Source organism: Salvelinus namaycush, chromosome 31, assembly GCF_016432855.1.
Source record: "Salvelinus namaycush isolate Seneca chromosome 31, SaNama_1.0, whole genome shotgun sequence".
Classification (NCBI taxonomy): domain Eukaryota; kingdom Metazoa; phylum Chordata; class Actinopteri; order Salmoniformes; family Salmonidae; genus Salvelinus; species Salvelinus namaycush.
The window spans coordinates 34,679,453-34,701,924 of NC_052337.1; the positions used below are offsets into that span (position 1 = coordinate 34,679,453).

General features: G+C 46.0%; 1 protein-coding gene across 1 annotated transcript in view; it reads left to right on the forward strand.

The window, feature by feature from the left end:
- unc5c (unc-5 netrin receptor C) overlaps positions 1-22,472 on the forward strand; it is a 186,529-nt gene that overhangs the window by 133,889 nt on the left and 30,168 nt on the right. The window contains exons 5-7 of the mRNA XM_038970765.1: positions 15,101-15,281; positions 17,224-17,391; positions 17,704-17,868. Coding sequence (XP_038826693.1) covers positions 15,101-15,281; positions 17,224-17,391; positions 17,704-17,868 — 514 coding nt within the window. The remainder of the gene's footprint in view (positions 1-15,100; positions 15,282-17,223; positions 17,392-17,703; positions 17,869-22,472) is intronic.

Below are 22,472 nucleotides of genomic sequence, written 5' to 3' on the forward strand. Positions count from 1 at the left end.
CATGGAAGCAGGCTTTTAATTCAGGCATCTCGTCGTCTGCCGGGGTCCTGCCGTGTTATCATGGGTAACGAGTCAGTGCTCCACGGGGAAGAGGACCCTCTAAGTCCAAACGGATTTACACACCAGATGAGAGGAGGAGAGAAGAGGAGAGGGGATGAGAGAGGATGAGAGGGGATGAGAGGAGGAGAGGGGATGAGAGAGGGCTAGGGAACAGAACCATGTCTATATTTTTTACATTTGAGTAATTTAGCCGACAGTCTTATCCAGAGTTACTTACAGTCATTGCATTCATCTTACCACATATCAGTCATTGTCAGTACATTTTCCCTCAATGAAGTTCTCCCAGGGTCTTGATGCGAGACTCGACTGGGAGCCAGTGGAGAGTGCGGAGGACGTAGGTGACATGGGAGAACTTGGGAAGGTTGAACACCAGGTGGGCTCTCACCTACATATCCTCTCACCCATAGTAGCAGGATGATGACGTTCACTGGGAAAACACATTTGTTCCAAATTAATCTAACAATGGTCAAATTAGTGAACTCATTGATCGTTGTTTTCACTAAATCATTGTTCATACTAAAAAGGCAGACGCTTTACGTGTCCCCACCCGATTGTGTTTTTTGTTTGTTTATTTGTGTTTTTTGTACTTATTTTGTACATAATGTTGCTGAAAATGACCGAAAATAACTTCTGGACATCAGGACTCCGATTACTCACCACGGACTGGCAGAATCCTTTTATTCCTTTAACGAGTCTGACGAGCCCGACGCGGACTATATACTGCTTTCTCAGGAACAGGCCCAGATCCCCGTGATTTGCATGAAGAGGAGGCAGAGAAAAAGGGGCCAGAGGGCGGGCTGCCTTCTGAGAATTCAATCCCCACTTCCTTCCAATCTGCCTGCAAACGAGCAATCTTTGGAGAATAAAATCGATGACCTGCATGGAAGATTAAACTACCAACGTGACATTCAAAACTGTAATATCTTATGCTTCACGGAGCCGTGGCTGAACGACGACACTATCAACATATAGACGGCGGCATCTGGTAAGACAAAGGGTGGCGGACTTGGTATTTTTGTAAATAACAGCTGGTGCACGATATCTAAGGAAGTCTCGAGCTATTGCTCGCCTGAGGTAGAGTATCTCATGATAAGCTGTAGACCACACTATCTACCTAGAGAATTTTCATCTGTATTTTTCTTAGCTGTTTACATACCACCACAGTCAGAGGCGGGCACTAAGACAGCTGTATTCCGCCATAAGCAAACAAGAAAACGCTCAACCAGAGGCGCCACTCCTATTAGCCGGGGACTTTAATGCAGGGAAACTTAAATCAGTTTTACCAAATTTCTATCAGCATGTTAAATGTGCAACCAGAGGAAAAAAACTCTGGACCACCTTTACTCCACACACAGAGATGCATACAAAGCTCTCCCTCGCCCTCCATTTGGCAAATCTGACCATAATTCTATCCTCCTATTTCAATTAAAGCAGGAAGCACCAGTGACTAGATCAATAAAAAAGTGGTCAGATGAAGCAGATGCTAAGCTACAGGACTGTTTTGCTAGCACAGACTGAAATATGTCCCTGGATTCCTCTGATGGCATTGAGGAGTACACCACATCAGTCATTGGCTTCATCAATAAGTGCATCGATGACGTCGTCCCCACAGTGACTGTACGTACATATCCCAACCAGAAGCCATGGATTACAGGCAACATCCGCACTGAGCTAATGGCTAGAGCTGCCGCTTTCAAGGAGCGGGACTTTAACCTGGAAGCTCATAAGACATCCCACTATGCCCTCTGACGAACCATCAAACAGGCAAAGCATCAATACAGGACTAAGATTGAATCATACTACACTGGCTCTGACACTCGTCGAATGTTGCAGCGCTTGCAAACCATTACAGACCACAAAGGGAAGCACAGCCGAGAGCTGCCCAGTGACATGAGCCTACCAGACGAGCTAAACTACTTCTATGCTTGCTTCGAGGCAAATAACACTGAAACATGCATGAGAGCACCAGCTGTTCCCGAAGACTGTGTGATCACGCTCTCCGCAGACGATGTGAGTAAGACCTTTAAACAGGTCAACATTCACAAGGCCGCAGGGCCAGATGGATTACCAGGACGTGTACTGTGAGCATGCGCTGACCAACTGGCAAGTGTTTTCACTGACATTTTCAACCTCTCCCTGTCCGAGTCTGTAATACCATGTTTCAAGCAGACCACCATAGTTCCTGTGTCCAAGAACACTAAGGTAACCTGCCTAAATGACTACCGACCCGTAGCACTCACGTCTGTAGCCATGAAGTGCTTTGAAAGTCTGGTTATGGCTCACATCAACACACTCAGAAACCCTAGACCCACTCCAATTTGCATACCGCCCCAACAGATCCACAGATGATGCAATCTCTTTTGCACTCCACACTGCCCTTTCACACCTGGCCAAAAGGAACACCTATGTGAGTATGCTATTCATTGACTTCAGCTCAGCGTTCAACATCATAGTGCCCTCAAAGCTCATCACTAAGCTAAGGACCCTGGGACTAAACACCTCCCTCTGCAACTGGATCCTGGACTTCCTGACTGGCCTCCCCCAGGTGGTATGGGTAGGTAACAACACTGCTGTCATGCTGATCCTCAACACAGGGGCCCCTCAGGGGTGCATGCTCATTCCCCTCCTGTACTCCCTGTTCACTCATAACTGCACGGCCAGGTACGACTCCAACACCAAATCAAATCAAATCAAATTTTATTTGTCACATACACATGGTTAGCAGATGTTAATGCGAGTGTAGCGAAATGCTTGTGCTTCTAGTTCCGGCCATGCAGTAATATCTAACAAGTATTCTAACAATTTCACAACAACTACCTTATACACACAAGTGTAAAGGAATGAATAAGAATATGTACATAAAAATATATATGGATGAGCGATGGCCGAACAGCATAGGCAAGATGTACTGACCTCGCCTGTACTGACCTCGCCTTCTGGATGATAGCGGGGTGAATAGGCAGTGGCTTGGGTGGTTGTTGACCTTGATGATCTTTTTGGCCTTCCTGTGACATCGGGTGGTGTAGGTGTCCTGGAGAGCAGGTAGTTTGCCCCCGGTGATGCGTTGTGCAGACCTCACTACCCTCTGGAGAGCCTTACGGTTGTGGGCGGAGCAGTTGCCGTACCAGGCGGTGATACAGCCCGACAGGATGCTCTCGATTGTGCATCTGTAAAAGTTTGTGATTGTTTTTGGTGACAAGCCGAATTTCTTCAGCCTCCTGAGGTTGAAGAGGTGCTGTTGCGCCTTCTTCACCACGCTGTCTGTGGGTGAACCATTTCAGTTTGTCCGTGATGTGTACGCCGAGGAACTTAAAACTTTCCATCTTCTCCACTACTGTCCCGTCGATGTGGATAGGGGGGTGCTCCCTCTGCTGTTTCCTGAAGTCCACGATCATCTCCTTTGTTTTGTTGACGTTGAGTGTGAGGTTATTTTCCTGACACCACACTCCGAGGGCCCTCACATCCTCCCTGTAGGCCGTCTCGTCGTTGTTGGTAATCAAGCCTACCACTGTAGTGTCGTCTGCAGACTTGATGATTGAGTTGGAGGCGTGCATGGCGACGCAGGCATGGGTGAACAGGGAGTACAGGAGAGGGCTGAGAACGCACCCTTGTGGGACCCCAGTGTTGAGGATCAGCGGGGTGGAGATGTTGTTTCCTACCCTCACCACCTGGGGGTGGCCCGTCAGGAAGTCCAGGACCCAGTTGCACAGGGCGGGGTCGAGACCCATGGTCGCTTAATGACGAGTTTGGAGGGTACTATGGTGTTAAATGCTGAGCTGTAGTCGATGAACAGCATTCTTACATAGGTATTCCTCTTGTCCAGATGGGTTAGGCCGGTGTGCAGTGTGATTGCGATTGCGTCGTCTGTGGACCTATAGAGGCGGTAAGCAAATTGGAGTGGGTCTAGGGTGTCGGGTAGGGTGGAGGTGATATGATCCTTGACTAGTCTCTCAAAGCACTTCATGATGACGGAGGTGAGTGCTACGGGGCGATAGTCATTTAGCTCAGTTACCTTAGCTTTCTTGGGAACTGGAACAATGATGGCCCTCTTGAAGCATGTGGGAACAGCTGACTGGGATAAGGATTGATTGAATATGTCCGTAAACACACCAGCCAGCTGGTCTGCGCATGCTCTGAGGACGCGGTTAGGGATGCCGTCTGGGCCGGCAGCCTTGCGAGGGTTAACACGTTTAAATGCTTTACTCACGTTGGCTGCGATGCAGGAGAGCCCGCATGTTTTGGTAGCGGGCCGTGTCGTTAGCACTGTATTGTCGTCAAAGCGAGCAAAGAAGTTGTTTAGTTTGTCTGGGAGCAGGACATCGTGGTCCGCGACGGGGCTGGTTTTCTTTTTGTTGTCCGTGATTGACTGTAGACCCTGCCACATACCTCTCGTGTCTGAGCCGTTGAATTGCGACTCTACTTTGTCTCTATACTGACGCTTAACTTGTTTGATTGCCTTGCGGAGGGAATAACTACACAGTTTGTATTCGGTCATGTTTCCGGTCGCCTTGCTCTGATTAAATGCAGTGGTTTGCGCTTTCAGTTTTGCACGAATGCTGCCATCAATCCACGGTTTCTGGTTGGGGAAGGTTTTAATAGTTGATGTGGGTACAACATCACCGATGCACTTGCTAATAAACTCGCTCAATCAGCGTATTCATCAATGTTATTGTCCGACGCTATGCAGAACATGTCCCAGTCCACGTGATCGAAGCAATCTTGAAGCGTGGAATCAGATTGGTCGGACCAGCGTTGAACAGACCTGAGTGCAGGCGTTTCCTGTTTTAGTTTCTGTCTATAGGCTGGGAGCAACAAAATTGAGTCGTGGTCAGATTTTCCGAACGGAGGACGGGGCAGGGCATTGTATGCGTCGCGGAAGTTAGAGTAACAATGGTCCAGGATTTTTTCCGCCCGGGTAGCGCATTCGATAGGCTGATAAAAATTAGGGAGTCTTGTTTTCAGATTAGCCTTGTTAAAATCCCCAGCTACAATAAATGCAGCCTCAGGATATATGGTTTCCAGATTACATAGAGTCCAATGAAGTTCATTCAGGGCCATCGATGTGTCTGCTTGGGGGGGGGGGGGGGGGGGGGGGGGGGGTATAAAGGGCTGTGATTATAATCGAAGAGAATTCTCTTGGTAGATAATGCGGTCGACATTTGATTGTAAGGAATTCTAGGTCAGGTGAGCAAAATGACTTGAGTTCCTGTATGTTGTTATGATCACACCACGTCTCGTTAATCATAAGGCATACCTCCCCGTCCTTCTTCTTACCAGAGAGATGTTTGTTTCTGTCGGTGCGATGCGTGAAGAAACCAGATGGTTGTACCGACTCCGATAGCGTGTCTCGAGTGAGCCACGTTTCCGTGAAACAAAGAACGTTACAATCTCTGATGTCTCTCTGGAAGGCAACCCTTGCTCGGATTTTGTCTAACTTGTTGTCAAGAGACTGGACATTGGCGAGTAGTTAACTCGGGAGCGGTGCGTGATGTGCCCGTCTACGGAGCCTGACCAGAAGACCGCTTCTTCTGCCCCCTGCGGCGCCGTTGTTTTGTGTCGATGGCTGGGATCCAATCCAGACAGAGGATCCGCTTCCGGAAAGTCGTATTCCTGGTCGTAATGTTGGTAAGTTGACGTTGCTCTTATATCCAATAGTTTCTCCCGGCTGTATGTAATAAAACCTAAGATTTCCATCATTAAGTTTGCCGATGACACAACAGTGGTAGGCCTGATCACCGACAACGACGAGACAGCCTATAGGGAGGAGGTCAGAGACCTGGCCATGTGGTGCCAGGACAACAACCTCTCCCTCAACGTGATCAAGACAAAGAAGATGATTGTGAACTACAGGAAAAAGAGGACCAAGTGTAACAGTATAACTTTAAACCGTCCCCTCGCCCCGACACGGGCACGAACCAGGGACCCTCTGCACACATCAACAACAGTCACCCACGAAGCATCGTTACCCATCGCTCCACAAAAGCCGCGGCCCTTGCAGAGCAAGGGGCAACACTACATCTAGGTTTCAGAGCAAGTGACGTAACTGATTGAAACGCTACTAGCTAACTAGCTAGCCATTTCACATCCGTTACACAAGCACACCCCCATTCTCATTGACAGGGCTGCAGTGGAGCAGGTTGAGAGCTTCAAGTTCCTTGGTGTCCACGTTACTAATAAACTAACACGGTCCAAACACACCAAGACAGTCGTGAAGAGGGCACGACAAAAACTTTTCCTCCTCTGGAGACTGAAACGATTTGGCATGGGTCCTCAGATCCTCAAAATGTTCTACAGCTGCACCATCGAGAGCATCCTGACTGGTTGCATCACTGCCTGGTACGGCAACTGCTCGGGCTCCGACCGCAAGGCACTACAGAGGGTAGTGCGAACGGCCCAGTACATCACTGGGGCCAAGCTTCCTGCCATCCAGGACCTCTATACCAGGTGGTGTCAGAGGAAGGCCCTCCAAATTGTCAAAGACTCCAGCCACCCTAGTCATAGACTGTTCTCTCTGCTACCGAATGGCAAGCAGTACCGGAGCGCCAAGTCTAGGTCCAAGAGGCTTCTAAACAGCTTCTACTCCCAAGCCATAAGACTCCTGAACACCTAATCAAATGGCTACCCAGACTAATTGCCCCCCCCTCTTTTACACCGCTGCTACTTTCTGTTGTTCTATGCACAGTCACTTTAATAACTCTACCTACATGTACATATTACCTCAACTAACCGGTGCCCCCGCACATTAACTTTGTACCGGTACCCCCCTGTATATAGTCTCGCTATTGTTATTTTACTGCTGCTCTTTAATTTCTTATTTCTTATTGTTATCCGTATTTTTTTTAAACGGCATTGTTGGTTAGAGGCTCGTAAGTAAGAATTTCACTGTAAGGTGAAATTTGTTGTATTCGGCGCATGTGACTAATAAAATGTGATTTGATCTGATTTGATTTACAGTCTATTTCATACACACCAATCTAGAAAAGCTTGAATCTCTGGCCAGTCCAGTTTCCACTTTTTCTCTCATGCTGTGTAACTGGTATTCTTCAGTCTAAATATACTTTTAGCCCCGGTCCCTCTTCACAGGGAAGGCTAAGGTGTAAAGTACACAACAGGCCGTCAGTCAGGTCACCGTGCTAGTGAACAGCAGAGTGCTTCTCCGCACACCATCAGATGAGCAGAGGAGACGAGGCGAGGGTGGAGGGTATGAGCCCTTTTGAGTGCCTAGTCATTGGAGGAACAGTGGAGGAACAGGACGTGTGTGTTCATTAGTGCGACCCAGGGGAGAGTGTGTGTCAGGAGTCCAGACCTAATCCCCATGGCAACCAACCCAATGACTACCCTTCAGGATGCTGCTTGTCAATCATTTCAGTCGTGATGTGTTCCTGGGGTATGATTCACGGCTCTGACTCGCTTTCTCATTTTCTCTCTCCTTTCTGGCTTTTTGCTCTCTCTCATTCCTTTGTTGCTCTCTGCTCTCTCTCCTTCTCTTTGTGTGTCTCGGAGTCGCAGAGTCAAACGTGAACAAACATCCATTTGTAAAGGCTCCAACAGGAATGTCACAGGTAGATGAAAGAGAGGAACACAGTACAGTAGTACTGTGTGCAGGACAATAGCACCTGGGTCTCTTAAAAGTCCTGCAGGGGATAACTCCTCTTCTTGTAGGTTAGACATGTTCCCTTTCCATGTTCCCTCCTCTTCTTGTTATGATCAATGTTCCCTTGAAGTTGTGCGCATGTGCGGCCTTGCAGCTCCCCCGGGACTGCCACGCAGAAGTAATATTAGCCTGCGCAGAGAAGAACGAGATTGAACTTCCCTAGACTTTTTAGAGTTTTCCCCGTTAGTTAACACTATCAATGTTTCCCTTTACTTTGGGAATTGTGACCGAATCAACGCAATATTAGACACTTTCAACGCAACATACAGAAACAAAAGTAACTATGCAAGACTTAGTACGCAAAACGAACTATGCAAGAGATTTTCTTGTAGGCAGAACTCATCGGAGTAGGATTCTATTGCATTGACAGGCACGACTCAGGCCCGTACTCTACACAGACCGGTGTGCCATAACAAATCAGAGCCGCAGTAGGCCTACAGTGTATGAAAATGGACCATTGCCATATATGGATCTGTGCCATTCACTTTAAACTGAACTATGTTTACAGCATGAACGGGAGTGAGTAGATTATTTTGAGATCAAAGTAAGAGCTACATGTAGTGACGTGTGCACATTTATTCATATCCTTTGCTAGTTAGTGAGTTATTATCCCAGTTATAGATCATTTGTAGTCAGCGATGGGGGAGTGATTGTTCCCTACAAGAGCACAAAACGTGTACATCTCTAGCCATCTTTGAAAAGCAAGTCAGGTAAAGAGCTTTTTTTTTTCTGTTAACGGGGCAGTGTTGTATTTTGAAACAGGTCTGAATAAGCTAAGTTGCAAATAGGCAGAGAGTAGCATAATTATGTCTGATTCTCTGTAATAATGGTATGGGAATAATGCTGCATTTTATTTTGTAAAGTGGTTTCTTGCATGAAACACAACAACATTTTCAGTCACCTCCTTGTCTGAAGGACAAGTGGATAAGTCTCATGGTATGTAGGCCTACATTGAACACCACACTGCTACTGTAGGCTAAATAGTAGAACAGATATTTCCATGTTAAAATGTTATGAGATGCATTTTCTCCATTGTTCTTGATGGTAAGCAACTCTGGTAGGCCTACATTATGATCAAATAGCCGCAGTAGGCTAATTGACCACTGTCTGAAACTAACTTCAGGCGTCTACACAGCCTCACAGTAAACGCGCGCCGGAAGTTGCGCTCAGCAGACCTGAAAATTGCTCAGTGACACATTTGTTTTGAGGGAACATTGGCTATGAGCAGGCCTGAGTTATAGGGTACCTATCAAGACTTTAGGTACATCACCACCCACCCAGGACAGCTAAGAATGAGATATGAGCAAGGCTACCACAGCCAACAGCAGTCAACACAATGAACTAACCAAAGACAAACCTCAGACTATCGTCTATTATATTCATATCCATAACTCCCCCTCATTCAGGGTACATCAGATGTACTGTTGTTCTCCACTTCACTCTGATCTTCTGCATAAATATGTAGAAGGGCATCACATTTACGTATATCTTTATACCCAGTAAACCCACAGCTCTCTCCTTTCTGTCATATTAGTATTTATACACGTTGATTCGGCACATATTTCCATATTCGTAGTCAGGACAGATTTAGGGCATATGGTTTGTTGTCTAGCTCGCTGTGAGTGAATAATCAATCTGTAAGCTTGTGTAGCTCGTTCTCCAGATGTGTAATTTGTGTGTGTAGTGGAGATGTATAGTAATATAGATGACTATATGAATAAATGACACAGGTGCTTACTCAGAGAGATCAGTCAGTCACACAGTGAAGGACTTCTACAGGCTTCTACAGAAAATATCCAGTTTTACTTCACTTGGAATATATTCCCTCGGTGATGACTCTCATTTTCCCTTCCATCCAAATGATCCAACCACCCGGCCCATTTTCAGTGCTTTCCACCCACAGCTTGCCATGGGTTTGTCTTGTGTAAATGCAAAAACAAATACGTTTTGCACTCACAGCTCTACGTCTTCGTCTCCACTACTAACAACATTTCACAAGATGGGATTGTTAGGTGTGGTAGCAAGGAGCTCTGCAGCCCACCCACAAGGTTCAACCAGCAGTTCTCCCTCAGTCTGTTAGAGGGGACAGAGAGCTGTAATGACAGCAGCACCAGGACTAGAGACAGTATGGACGGGTGTTGGGCAGTGGAGGTGGCTTACCCAAACCCAGTAGACAATTAGAGCTGAAGACGAACCTCTCTGACACAGCTGACCTCCACTGTCCCCTTGGCCTCCAGTGGTAATGAGGACGTCTGTGTCTGATAGTGCCTCCCGTTAGTGTTCTGACTGGACACACACACACACACACACACACACACACACACACACACACACACACACACACACACACACACACACACACACACACACACACACACACACACACACACACACACACACACACACACACACACACACACACATACTAGGCTACACGCAGGCACACACAAACACATCTCCAACCACATCGATCCATCATCTTCTTCTTCTCCACATGCAGGATCTTGTGGGCGTGCCGGTGTGTGCGCATGTACTGCGTGTTCATAACGGGCATGTTTTTTGTCTTCCAAGCAGATTTGAATACGGTACTCATTGTTCATAAAAACAATACGTTATGTCTCTCAAAAAGGAAGAGATTTAGGTCTATACTATAGGACGAGAGAGTTGATAATCATTTCACATCCCTTTAATCTACACAATACAAAACACACCCAGAGAGTCTTAGTAATTAGGAGATAAGATGTGTGATTTTGAATCTCGTATTACCCTGGCCTGAATCCAGTCATTTATCTGAGAGTACAGTAGGTGTTCATGAGGAACCACTAGCTAGGTACTTCTTCTCTCTCTGTCCGTCCTCTTCTCTCCTCTCCCTCTCTTCCTCCCACACCATAAATTGTCATTACGGTATGACTTTATCTCTTCTCAATCCTCTTTTCTTCTTCTCTCTCTCTCTCTCTCTCTCTCTCTCTCTCTCTCTCTCTCTCTCTCTCTCTCTCTCTCTCTCTCTCTCTCTCTCTCTCTCTCTCTCTATCTGTTCTCCCTTTCTCTCGGTCCCTCTCCTTCTGGCAGCCTCATTCACTCACCTGCATGTATTATGATTTTCCGGTCTCTCTCTCTCTCGCTCTCGCTCTAGCTCGCTCCGTCACCCTCTCTCTCTCTCTCCCTCGCTCGTCCTCTCTCTCTATTTCTCTCCCACTCTCTCTCTACTTCTGTTTCTTTCTCTCTCTTTCGCTGTTTATTTTCTCATCTCTGACATAAAGACTCCCTCCCTCTCTTTATGACAGTTGACATGTGGCTATTTCCCTGCGTTAACGACTAGAATTGTGCCAATTACCTCCCGGAATGTGCCGGTGCCAATCAGCCGGTAACAAGCTCGGTGCCAGCGTCTCTGTGTTTGTGTGTGTGTGAGTGTGTGTGACAGGGGGTGTGAACGTTTTTTGAGTTATTTTGATCACTCATACGATGGTTCTAAAATGTGTTATTGTCCCTTCTAGGCATCCATGGTCACACGTTTACTAGTTATAATTATATTAGTAAAAGTGTAAAAATGACTCATATTGAGTGAACAGTGCATTGACTTTGAGTGACAAATATGAGCCGTGGCAGTCTTTACACATGCGCGCACACACACACACACACACTTTCCTTTCTTTTTTGACAAGGGTTTCCACCTCCTCGTGTCTCCCTCCCTCTTTCTACAGCGTTAAAAAAGCTCTTTTGTTCAGTTTTTAATTACCCTCACGCCGCTCTTGACTTCTGAACGCAGCCTGTTTGGAGAGGCTGCCTCTCTGATTGGTGCAAAATTAGATAACCACCTCTCTGTGCCGACTGTCAATCCCCATTACAAGAACAGGCTTTCACATACCAAAGGCTGTGGTTAACAGAACAATGTGTCAATCAACTCCATCATGTCTTTGACTCTTTTTCTTCTTACTTTCATCTCCCTCGTTTGTTTTATTGGAAGCTTTGTCACAACCCCTTTTAGTCGATCCATCAGTACAAAGAGAGAACGGTCTCAAAATGGCGATCAGTCAATACTACTGTCAGGCGTTCGTTTCTTTTTTAAACACGGAGGATATATTCATAGGGAATCTTCACATGTGACGTGATCGGCATTGCTTGTCATATTTGTCAGCCTCGTTCACTAGTTAATTCAGATGTTCTGAATGGCCGTGTTCCCTTTAGTGTGAGGCAAGGTGAGTGTGTATTCCGTTGGAACAGAGAGGACCACACATACTCACTACACACACGGCTCTATCAGGACAAGGGTCAAAAATAACATAACCACTGTCCCAGCAGGCCAGGCCCAGGCCAATCAGCGTCCCACTCAGCTGTGCTAAACACACACACACATACACACACACACACACACACACACACACACACACACACACACACACACACACACACACACACACACACACACACACACACACACACACACACACACACACACACACACACACACACACACACACACGCTGCTTCCACGCATTTCTGTTTGTGTGTGTTGTTTGCTTGTTTTCCTCAGTAAATGTAGTGATGCGTATAATCACTTGTGCTCGCCTCCCCGTCCCCTGGGTTTATATGTAATCCTTATTGATTTACATTGGTGGAGTTTTCTGATTACCACGGGCAGCATCGCTATCTGCTATCATTATGTTGATTACTTTTTTTTTCACCTCGATTGGTATGCGTGCTGGATTAATGGCGTTTCTACAGAATGGGTTTGTAAAACAGTTTGTTGTATTTGTGTTTCATTTCACTATCTTCCGGGTCATATTCTCCAACTAACTGATGAAGCCACACCAGGTGTCAAACAGACACTGACATACATACTAAGACAGATGAGATACGTATTGGTAATGATAGGTATCCTTCAATCATTCATTCAATTGACATGCGTATTACTGTTTATGACAGGGTTTCCCAAACTCGGTCCTGGGGACCCCAATGGGTACACGTTTTGTTTCTTGCCCTAGCACTACACAGCTGATTCACATAATCAACTAATCATCAAGCTTTGATAATTTGAACCGGCTGTGTAGTGTTAGGGCAAAAACCAAAACGCTCAACCCTTTGTGGTCCCCAGGACCGAGTTTGGGAAACGCTGGGTTATGACATCAGACAAAGGTGTTATTTCTCAGATATCATATTCCCCAGACATATTGAGATCTCCTGTTCCCTGTCGTTTAGATCCTGCCCTCGTCTAGTGAAGTGACTCTTCAGCTATCTCATTATCTCAGGGTTAAAAACACAGCTTTTTCTTCTGTAGGAGAGTCGAGAGCAGATTTGTGTTGTCTCTGTTTGCTGTTTGATTGGCCCTGGTATCCCCGTGATAAATGATATGAGATGCTATCTAACGTTAGCGGGAGCTGGGCAGACAAGGCACTGGATGCGTTAGGACTGGATATGAGACGGGATGAGAGCGGGTGTATTGCATTGTTGTGCTGTGGAGTACAAGAGCCTGGGCTTAATTTCACTGACGAGCCAGACAGCAGGGGAGGGAACCCTAACCACTGCGCTCCATGCGATTGATTTGCCTGATAAATGTTTATGGAGGAAAACACTCATAAGCAACATATCAGCAGAGGAATATGACGTTGCGCATACAGAAGTTTGCCACCGAGCTCTGCTGCTAATTGTTTTTCCGCTGTCTTTTGATGTGAATCTGTCACCACGAGTCTGCCTCTGTTCTGGAGTGGTATTATGTTTATGACGGATGAATTCAGTTTGAGTGGGAGTTTTAAGCTGCCGTTAATTGCTGCTAGCTAGAGTGTTGAAAGTAGCTCTGCCTTAAGTCTCCCTGTATTGCTGTTGCAGGATAGGGGTGCAGGCAGGCAGGCAGGCAGGCAGGCAGGCAGGCAGGCAGGCAGGCAGGCAGGCAGGCAGGCAGGCAGGCAGGCAGGCAGGCAGGCAGGCAGGCAGGCAGGCAGGCAGGCAGGCAGGCAGGCAGGCAGGCAGGCAGGCAGGCAGGCAGGCAGGCAGGCGGCTCTATACAAGCAGGACCCTCTTTGATGGTGTAGTCGTGATATCTGTCATCTTCAGACACTGCAGATGCTAGTGATGGTAGCGAGGCTTCTATCTCACCTGTATCACAATCTGTCCATCTTGTTTAGTGAGACAGTCATCGTGATGCTGCTTTTAGAACAATCAGAAGAAAAACACAGATCTTATCACTCAAAGACTACAGTACACCCACCTATTCCAGCACCAGGCTCTTGGCTCTCAAGTCATTTCACTGCAGTCACTTAGACCAGCACCCACAGATTCTTTAGGCTTGGCAGGGTTCAAATGGGAGAGTTTCTTCAGTTCTCTGAGGTGTAGATCAAGTGTCCTCCAATAGTTCTTAGACAATGGCCAGCCAAACAGACTTCTTATCTCTCCCAGGCCTGCTCTGACCTTATCTGGCATCGTCTGCTTGTCAGGAGGAAGCACAATGCACAGGATGTCTCCTGTGCTGTTCACCTCTCTCTATGCACTCAATGCATTCCCTGACTCTGACTACACACAGGATGTCTTTTCTCGAGAGAAAACAGTTAGACGATTCAGATGAAAAGTGTGAAGAAGTCTTTGAAACTGCCTTCCTCTGTCTGTCTGTCTGTCTGTCTGTCTGTGTAAAGCGGACCGGTCTCTCTGCCTGAGGCCCAGCCTTCACACCCGAGGAGGATGAGGTGAAGAAAAGTGTTTCTGTGATTTACGGTCAAATAAAAGCCCCGCACGGTTCCCTGTTTTCTGATATTATCAGGAGTTCAATATCTGTATCATTTGGAGAAAAAAACTGAAATTCATAAGGAAAGGTCAAGGAGCTTTGCAGTTCCAAATATAGCAACGAATTTCCTTTCCTCTCGCTGTCTGACAATACAGTATTACTTTGTTCTGTTCTGGGGAAATGAAAAGAGAACATGATAGCTTTTTATAGAAAGACACAGGCCTCAGAGACATAAATAGTGTTGCTGTAATCCTGGACTTGAGCTTTATTGGAGAGGTGAATGGGAGACAAAGAGAAGAAAATGTCTTTAAACCCTTTAAACACTTCCTTGTGATTTATTCCAGAGGAAATCAGGTTAACGTGTCTGACTGCCGTGCAGTCCCAGTTTCATGTCTGCTCTTACCGACTGGTTTTGATGTCTACTGTTCCTCACTGAGGAACAATATTCATGGTCTCTCTCTCTTTATCTTTCTTTCCTTCTTATTTTCTAATTCTTTCATTCTCTCTCTCTCTCTCTCTCTCTGTCTCTCTCTCTCTCTCTCTCTCTCTCTCTCTCTCTCTCTCTCTCTCTCTCTGTCTCTCTCTCTCTCTCTCTCTCTCTCTCTCTCTCTCTCTCTCTCTCTCTCTCTCTCTCTCTCTCTCTCTCTGCCCCTCCCTCCCTCCCTCCCTCCCAGGTGGAGTGGCTGAAGAACGAGGAGATCATAGACCCTGCTGATGACCGCAACTTCTACATCACCATCGACCATAACTTGATCATCAAACAGGCCAGACTGTCTGACACCGCTAACTACACCTGTGTCGCCAAGAACATCGTCGCCAAGAGACGCAGTACCACGGCAACAGTCATCGTCTACGGTAGCAATCAACTCTCACCGTGACACGTTAACTGTAACATCCTTCTAAAGTTGCACTGCATGAGGCAACTGGTTGGGATTTTTCTTAAGGTGTCTGTCAGCAACGGATGCATATCTGTATTCCCAGTCACGTGAAATCTATAGATTAGGGCCTAATGAGTTTATATCAGTTGATTGATTTCCTTATATGAACTGTAACTCAGTAAAATCTTTGAAATTGTAGAATGTTGCGTTTATATTTTGGTTCAGTGTAGCTGGACCCTGTCAGGTTGTGATAGGTCTTTGACTGGAGAGGCCAGGAATCCTCACCCCTCCTTATCCTCACCCTCGCCTGAGTCCTGATAACCACTGTACCTCTCTGCTCCCCAGTCTCTCCTTAGGGGATTAGACACGCGTGACAGCACAGACATTCAGGCCTCAGGGCTTCTTCCACCCTAGAAGGAACGTAACTACCCCCACCCAGCATGTGAAGTGGCTAAACCTCAAGTTATTAAATCAGTCTGTCAGTCTAGCTAATCATCAGCTAACAGACACGAGGCTGTTTTATAGCCTTAACCTCCTACACAAAAATACGCACGCGGGAGTGAGCGCGCACACACGACACACACGCAGAAAACCGGGCCAGAATGGGTGGAGGTTTGCAGGAATTGATGATGTCACCAGGGTCAGGTTTCAAATCCATCTCTCCTTCCATCCCTCCAGTGTCTCCCAGCACAGCACATCATCCATAAATCACACACACTGGCCCTGCCATGGAGGATTATGGGGGATTAGGGGGTCCTAAGTTATTGTTGGTGTCCTATTTGTTAATTTATCTATTTTAGTTGTCCGTTCTGACAGGCGAGAGCAGCATGTGTGGCTTAGATGAGTCCAGTATGAGGGTGAAGTAGAGCAACAGTGTGTGTGTGTGTGTGTGTGTGTGTGTGTGTGTGTGTGTGTGTGTGTGTGTGTGTGTGTGTGTGTGTGTGTGTGTGTGTGTGTGTGTGTGTGTGTGTGTGTGTGTGTGTGTGTGTGTGCGCATCTGTGTCAGCAGACTTTGGGGTCTTCAGGGACTGGGGTCGCTGTCCCTGCTAGGCTTTTCCCTTCACTAATGCAGTCTGGAAGGATTGAGTGAGTGCGCCGGGAAGACAGCTTTGATGTTGGCTCATCCTTAAAAGAATACACCAGAAGCCACTTTCTCTGCCTGGATTGCGTCAGTCCCTCTTCCCCGTCCCCCTCCCCTGTATGCAGGCATACACACAAACACACAGACAGACATAGAGACAGAGAGACAGAGAAACGGAGAGAGGGAGAGACAGAGACGGAGAGGGAGAGAGAGAGGTTCCCTCGTTACCAGAGGAGACAGACCAGCCCAGTGGTTTTCCAGCCTGCACCACAACAAGGAATCTGGGAAAGGGCTGGGGAGGACACGCAGAGAGAGGGATGGATGGAGAAAGAGAGAGACGGAGAAGGAGGAAGAGTAATAAACCCCATAAGTAAAGAAAGAGACAGTGAAGAAAGGCAGGGCTTTGGCTCTGCTCCCGTGGAGTCTGATGCTTGGGGCTTCACTCCTCGTAAGCTCTGAGGGGCCTCCAGCTCCTCAGATCTGAAATGCCACAGTCGTGTTCTCAGCCACACACCCCACTGTCATTCTGCTCTGGATTTCGACTGAGACGCAGATGGAATTGGAGGAAAGGAAGAAAGGATTTGAGGGATTCAGAAGATGGGAAATACAGCAGCCAGAATAGCCTGTCCACATAGCTAACTAATGAACAGTGCTAACAGGGGAGAACCCAAGTGTGCTACAGATTCTTCAATGCCATGTTCATTCGAGCAAAAAAGGGCTGGTGGAAAACACTCACATTCTCTAAGACTCACTCAATGCCACTATAAAAAGGACAACGATTGTATTTGCTAAAGTGTTAAACATGTTGTTGTCCGATGTTGTTGGGGTTTTTCTACAGTGAATGGCGCCTGGTCAACATGGACAGAGTGGACGGTGTGTAACAGTCGCTGTGGCCGTGGCTACCAGAAGCGCACGCGGAGCTGCACCAACCCAGCACCGCTCAACGGGGGCGCCATCTGTGACGGGCAAGGCATTCAGAAGCTGGCGTGCAACCCACTGTGCCCAGGTAGTTACTGCGCCACTTGTCACAGCCCTTATGGAGCAGGGGAGTGCAATTTACTGGACAACACAAACAGAGCACTATATATTTTCATAAATATAGATATCTATCATTCTTACTCTCACTCTTCCCCAACCCACTCCGCCCCGCCCCACCCCACCCCGTTTCTTTCCCACTAATTGTCACATACTCATGCACCCAATCTCGCACACTCTCACTCCCACCCTCCATGCCTTCTCACCCTCTCCTCCCTCCCTCCCTCCCTCCCCACCACCATGCCCCCCGCCCCCCACTCCCTCCCTCCCCTCTGTGTGTTAGTGGATGGTCTGTGGACAGAGTGGAGTAAATGGTCCACGTGTGGGACAGAGTGTACCCACTGGAGGAGGAGGGAGTGCAGCGCCCCGGCGCCCAAAAACGGGGGGAAGGACTGTGAGGGCATGGTGCTTCAGTCCAAGAACTGCACCGATGGCCTGTGTATGCAGAGTGAGTACAGTACATGATTACCATCCCCACTCTATCCTACCCTCCTCTGTCTGCCTCTGTAGGAACCCAATGCATTATTACGTGATCCCTATCTGTCTGTCTGTCTGTCTGTCTGTCTGTCTGTCTGTCTGTCTGTCTGTCTGTCTGTCTGTCTGTCTGTCTGTCTGTCTGTCTGTCTGTCTGTCTGTCTGTCTGTCTCTGTCTCTGTCTCTGTCTCTGTCTCTGTCTCTGTCTCTGTCTGTGTGGTTAGGAGCCATCCTGTTTCTCACTGCACTCCCACAAGACACCTCCACCCACTTCCCCTGTATCCCTTTCTCTACTCTGTTTCACACTTACATTCACATCCTTGCACTAACATACACTTACCACTCACGCTCACACACACTTTTTCTCTTTCCGTCACACACACTTTCCGCTGTTTTGGAGTAAAATTACAGGAGACAATGTGTATCTTTGTTCCGCCCTGGGCCCTAGAGAGTACATCTAGAATAGTCAGTGTGTGTTAAACAACAGCCTCGTCACCACACCACCAGGCAGCATTACTGTAAGCTATTACCCTTGTCACAGAGTGGGCATTCAGGAGCTATATTTAAAATAATGATAAGTGATTATAATGTACTTACAGGGAAGCTCATAATTGCTGAGCTACTACGATTGCTGCTCTAATTTAAAAAGCACGGGCTTCCATCGGTCCAATGAGAGGAAGCACAAGCACAGACATGCTGCTTTTCCTGAACGCCCAATTATATGTGTTGACAAGCAGGCTAGTATTTGTTTCCCTGTAGCTCTCTCGCAACATTTTAGAAGTATTAAAGGTGGGGGGAAAGGCAGTAGAGTTTCCTGGCGTTTCCTCCTAGTGCTCCGCAATCATTCTATAAATGTTATTGTTTTGCTCTTAGCTCCTCTTGAAAACACAGCCTAAACCCAGCTTGTGGTTGGACCACTGGAGATTTTCCGTAGGCGGAGAAATGCTCTTTGAGAAGTTTTTTTTTGGAGAGCGAGAAACACACAGTTCAGTTGAGCCAACAATCCTGCCTTCTTTTCCCTTATTATACATTCAGAGAGCTGCAGAGATTGGAAACATACTGTAGCTTTCAGCTGCTTTGTTCTGTGTGCTGCAGACTCGCAGGGTAAAACCTTTTCTACTTTGAAGTCGTGCTTATCTGCTAATTCTGAGGGAGGGAGAGAACGCGAGAGAGAAAGGGGGAGAGCGCTGTAGGCAGGAGCAAGAGTGTTCTTGTCAAATTAAAAGTAAGGGGCGAGTCTTTTTTAAATCACTCCCTTCCTAATAAAGTCTTTAGGGTGAGAAGCCCACACACTGCCTCTGGTTCCTCTACGGTTCCAGTGTGACACTAATAGAACCCAGACAGTCACCGCACTCCAATAACACCATGCAGACGTTCCAGATGTTCTATATGACACTAATGGAACCCAGACAGTCTTTACATGTCCTGTGCTGTATAGGATGCAGATGGTCACATGCATTCCACTAATATGATATGTTGTACAGTAGCCAATAGACTTGTAAATAATGCAGACATAGCTGCTCCATACCATGAATATGACCTATATAGTCACCACATTCCATCATGACATGTAGATTGTACCTATGTCTGACTGGTATGATCCAGATGATGTGAATGTCACTAATATAATGAATACAAACAACGGTACATTTACTGATTACTAGTGCATATTTAGCAAGATGGATAAGCTGTGTATATACAACTTTGTCACACTGAAATTGTGGTTGATCTGTTGTTTTAAATGCAGGTGAAATAATTCAAATAGCAGCTTTGAGATGGAACAAACATTTTCTTCAGCCTTTTTTATTTTATCTCAGCGGGCTGTGAAGCCCTCGTGAAGCTCCCTCTCCTTCCATCTCTCTCTCTCCCTCTTTCCCTCTCTCCCTCTCTCTCGCTCTCTCCCAGAATAAGCCCATTGCAGAAGCATTAGTTCTCTGTTAGATTAATGGCCAGTTTGCAGAGGATATATACCCATATCCATATAGATTTAGGATCGTTCCCTGGATTGATTTTAGGAAAGCTAAGAGGGTGAAGCCACTTATGTCAACGCTAATAACCATCTCCACCCGCATTTAGGAGAGCGGCCCATTATCTAAAAAGCTCACATTATGGCAAATATGATTGGGAATGGAAGATGTGTGCAATCTGAACTCATCTCGCCCACTGATTTTCCTCTCTCTACACTGGTCTGGGATCAGCACTAATAGAGACCCTTAGATTCTGTTCCAGTTTGATCTCATGTTTGTTTTTTTTAAATTCATTTTAAACACTGCAAAATGTAATCCATCTGATTGATTTGATGAACTAATTAGTCAGACGAATAGCAATGTTGCTCACCCTGATTTGCTACTATATACTCGTCATCAAACTTGCTTATTTATAACCTTTATTCTGGAAACGGCGCTAAATATTGAAGGATAGATGAATAAAGGGGTCAGACTTTCACTGTAGTAACAGTATATCTAACCGTCCTTAGTGGTGAGTTCAATGTGAAGGTAGTTTGACCCTCTGTCCCTCATGTGTGTGTGCTCTCTCTCTCTCTTTCTTTCTTTCTCTCTTTCTCTCTCCCCCCTCTCTCTCTCTCTCTCTCTTTCTCTCTCTCTCTTTCGGCCTGTCTTAGTTGATTCTGATGTTGTTTTCCAAGGCTGTGGTAACTCCGCTCTCAGACAGATGACATTTTGTTGACATATCGATCTGTAGAAAGGGTAGGGCTGACTGCAGCACAAGGTCTAAGACAGCCTTTATTTTTATCAAACACCAGACACTGTGAAATATCACTAAATTGTATTATATTTACCTCAAGGCTTGTATTTTTTTTTTTTTTTTTTTTTTTTTTGCTGAATTATAAAATTGTATGTAATATAGTCAACATTTACCACTAAAATAGATAGGGCTAGACAACAACATTAGTATATGTCTAATTGTAGTCGTTTTGGGAATGGAAGATTCTTATGCATAATTCCATGTTAAATATGTACAGTTGAAGTCGGAGGTTTACATACACTTAGGTTGGAGTCATTAAAACTCGTTTTTCAACCACTCCCCAAATTTCTTGTTAACAAACTATAGTTTTGGCAAGTCGGTTAGGACATCTACTTTGTGCATGACACAAGTCATTTTTCAAACAATTGTTTACAGACAGATTATTTCACTTATAAATCACTGTATCACTATTCCAGTGGGTCAGAAGTTTACATACACTGAGTTGACTGTGCCTTTAAACAGCTTGGAAAATTCCAGAAAACTATGTCAAGGCTTTAGAAGCTTCTGATAGGCTAATTGACATCATTTGAGTCAATTGGAGGTGTACCTGTGCATGTATTTCAAGGCCTACCTTCAAACTCAGTGCCTCTTTGCTTGACATCATGGGAAAATCAAAAGAAATCAGCCAATACCTCAGAAAAATAATTGTAGACCTCCACAAGTCTGGTTCATTCTTTGGAGCAATTTCCAAACACCTGAACGTACCACGTTCATCTGTACAAGCAATAGAACACAAGTATAAACACCATGGGACCACGCAGCCGTCATACCGCTCAGGAAGGAGACGCGTTCTGTCTCCTAGAGATGAACGTACTTTGGTGCGAAAAGTGCAAATCAATCCTAGAACAACAGCAAAGGACCTTGTGAAGATGCTGGAGGAAACAGGTACAAAAGTATCTATATCCACAGTAAAAATGAGTCCTATGTCGACATGTCGACCACTCAGCAAGGAAGAAGCCACTGCTCCAAAACGTCCATATAAAAGCCAGACTACGGTTTGCAACTGCACATGGGGACAAAGATCATACTTTTTGGAGAAATGTCCTCTGGTCTGATGAAACAAAAATAGAACTGTTTGGTCATAATAACCATTGTTATGTTTGGAGGAAAAAGGGGAAGGCTTGCAAGCCAAAGAACACCATCCCAAATGTGAAGCACGTGGGTGGCAGCATCATGTTGTGGGAGTGCTTTGCTGCAGGAGGGACTGGTGCACTTCACAAAATAGATGGCATCATGAGGCTGGAAAATTATGTGGATATATTGAAGCAACATCTCAAGACATCAGTCAGGAAGTTAAAGCTTGGTCGCAAACGGGTCTTCCAAATGGACAATGACCCCAAGCATACTTCCAAAGTTGTGGCAAAATGGCTTAAGGACAACAGAGTCAAGGTATTGGAGTGGCCATCACAAAGCCCTGACCTCAATCCTATAGAAAATTAGTGGGCAGAACTGAAAAGCGTTTGCGAGCAAGGAGGCCTACAAACTTGACTCAGTTACACCGGCCAAAATTCACCCAATTTATTGTGGGAAGATTGTGGAAGGCTACCCTAAAACGTTTGACCTAAGTTAAACAATTTAAAAGCAATGCTGCCAAATACTAATTGAGTGTATGTAAACTTCTGACCCACTGGGAATGTGATGAAAGAAATACAAGTTGAAATAAATCATTCTGTCTACTATTATTCTGACATTTCACATTCTTAAAATAAAGTGGTGATCCTAACTGACCTAAGACAGGGAATCTTTACTAGGATTAATTGTCAGGAATTGTGAAAAACTTCCGACTTCAACTGTCGCTAAGATACAGTACTTATG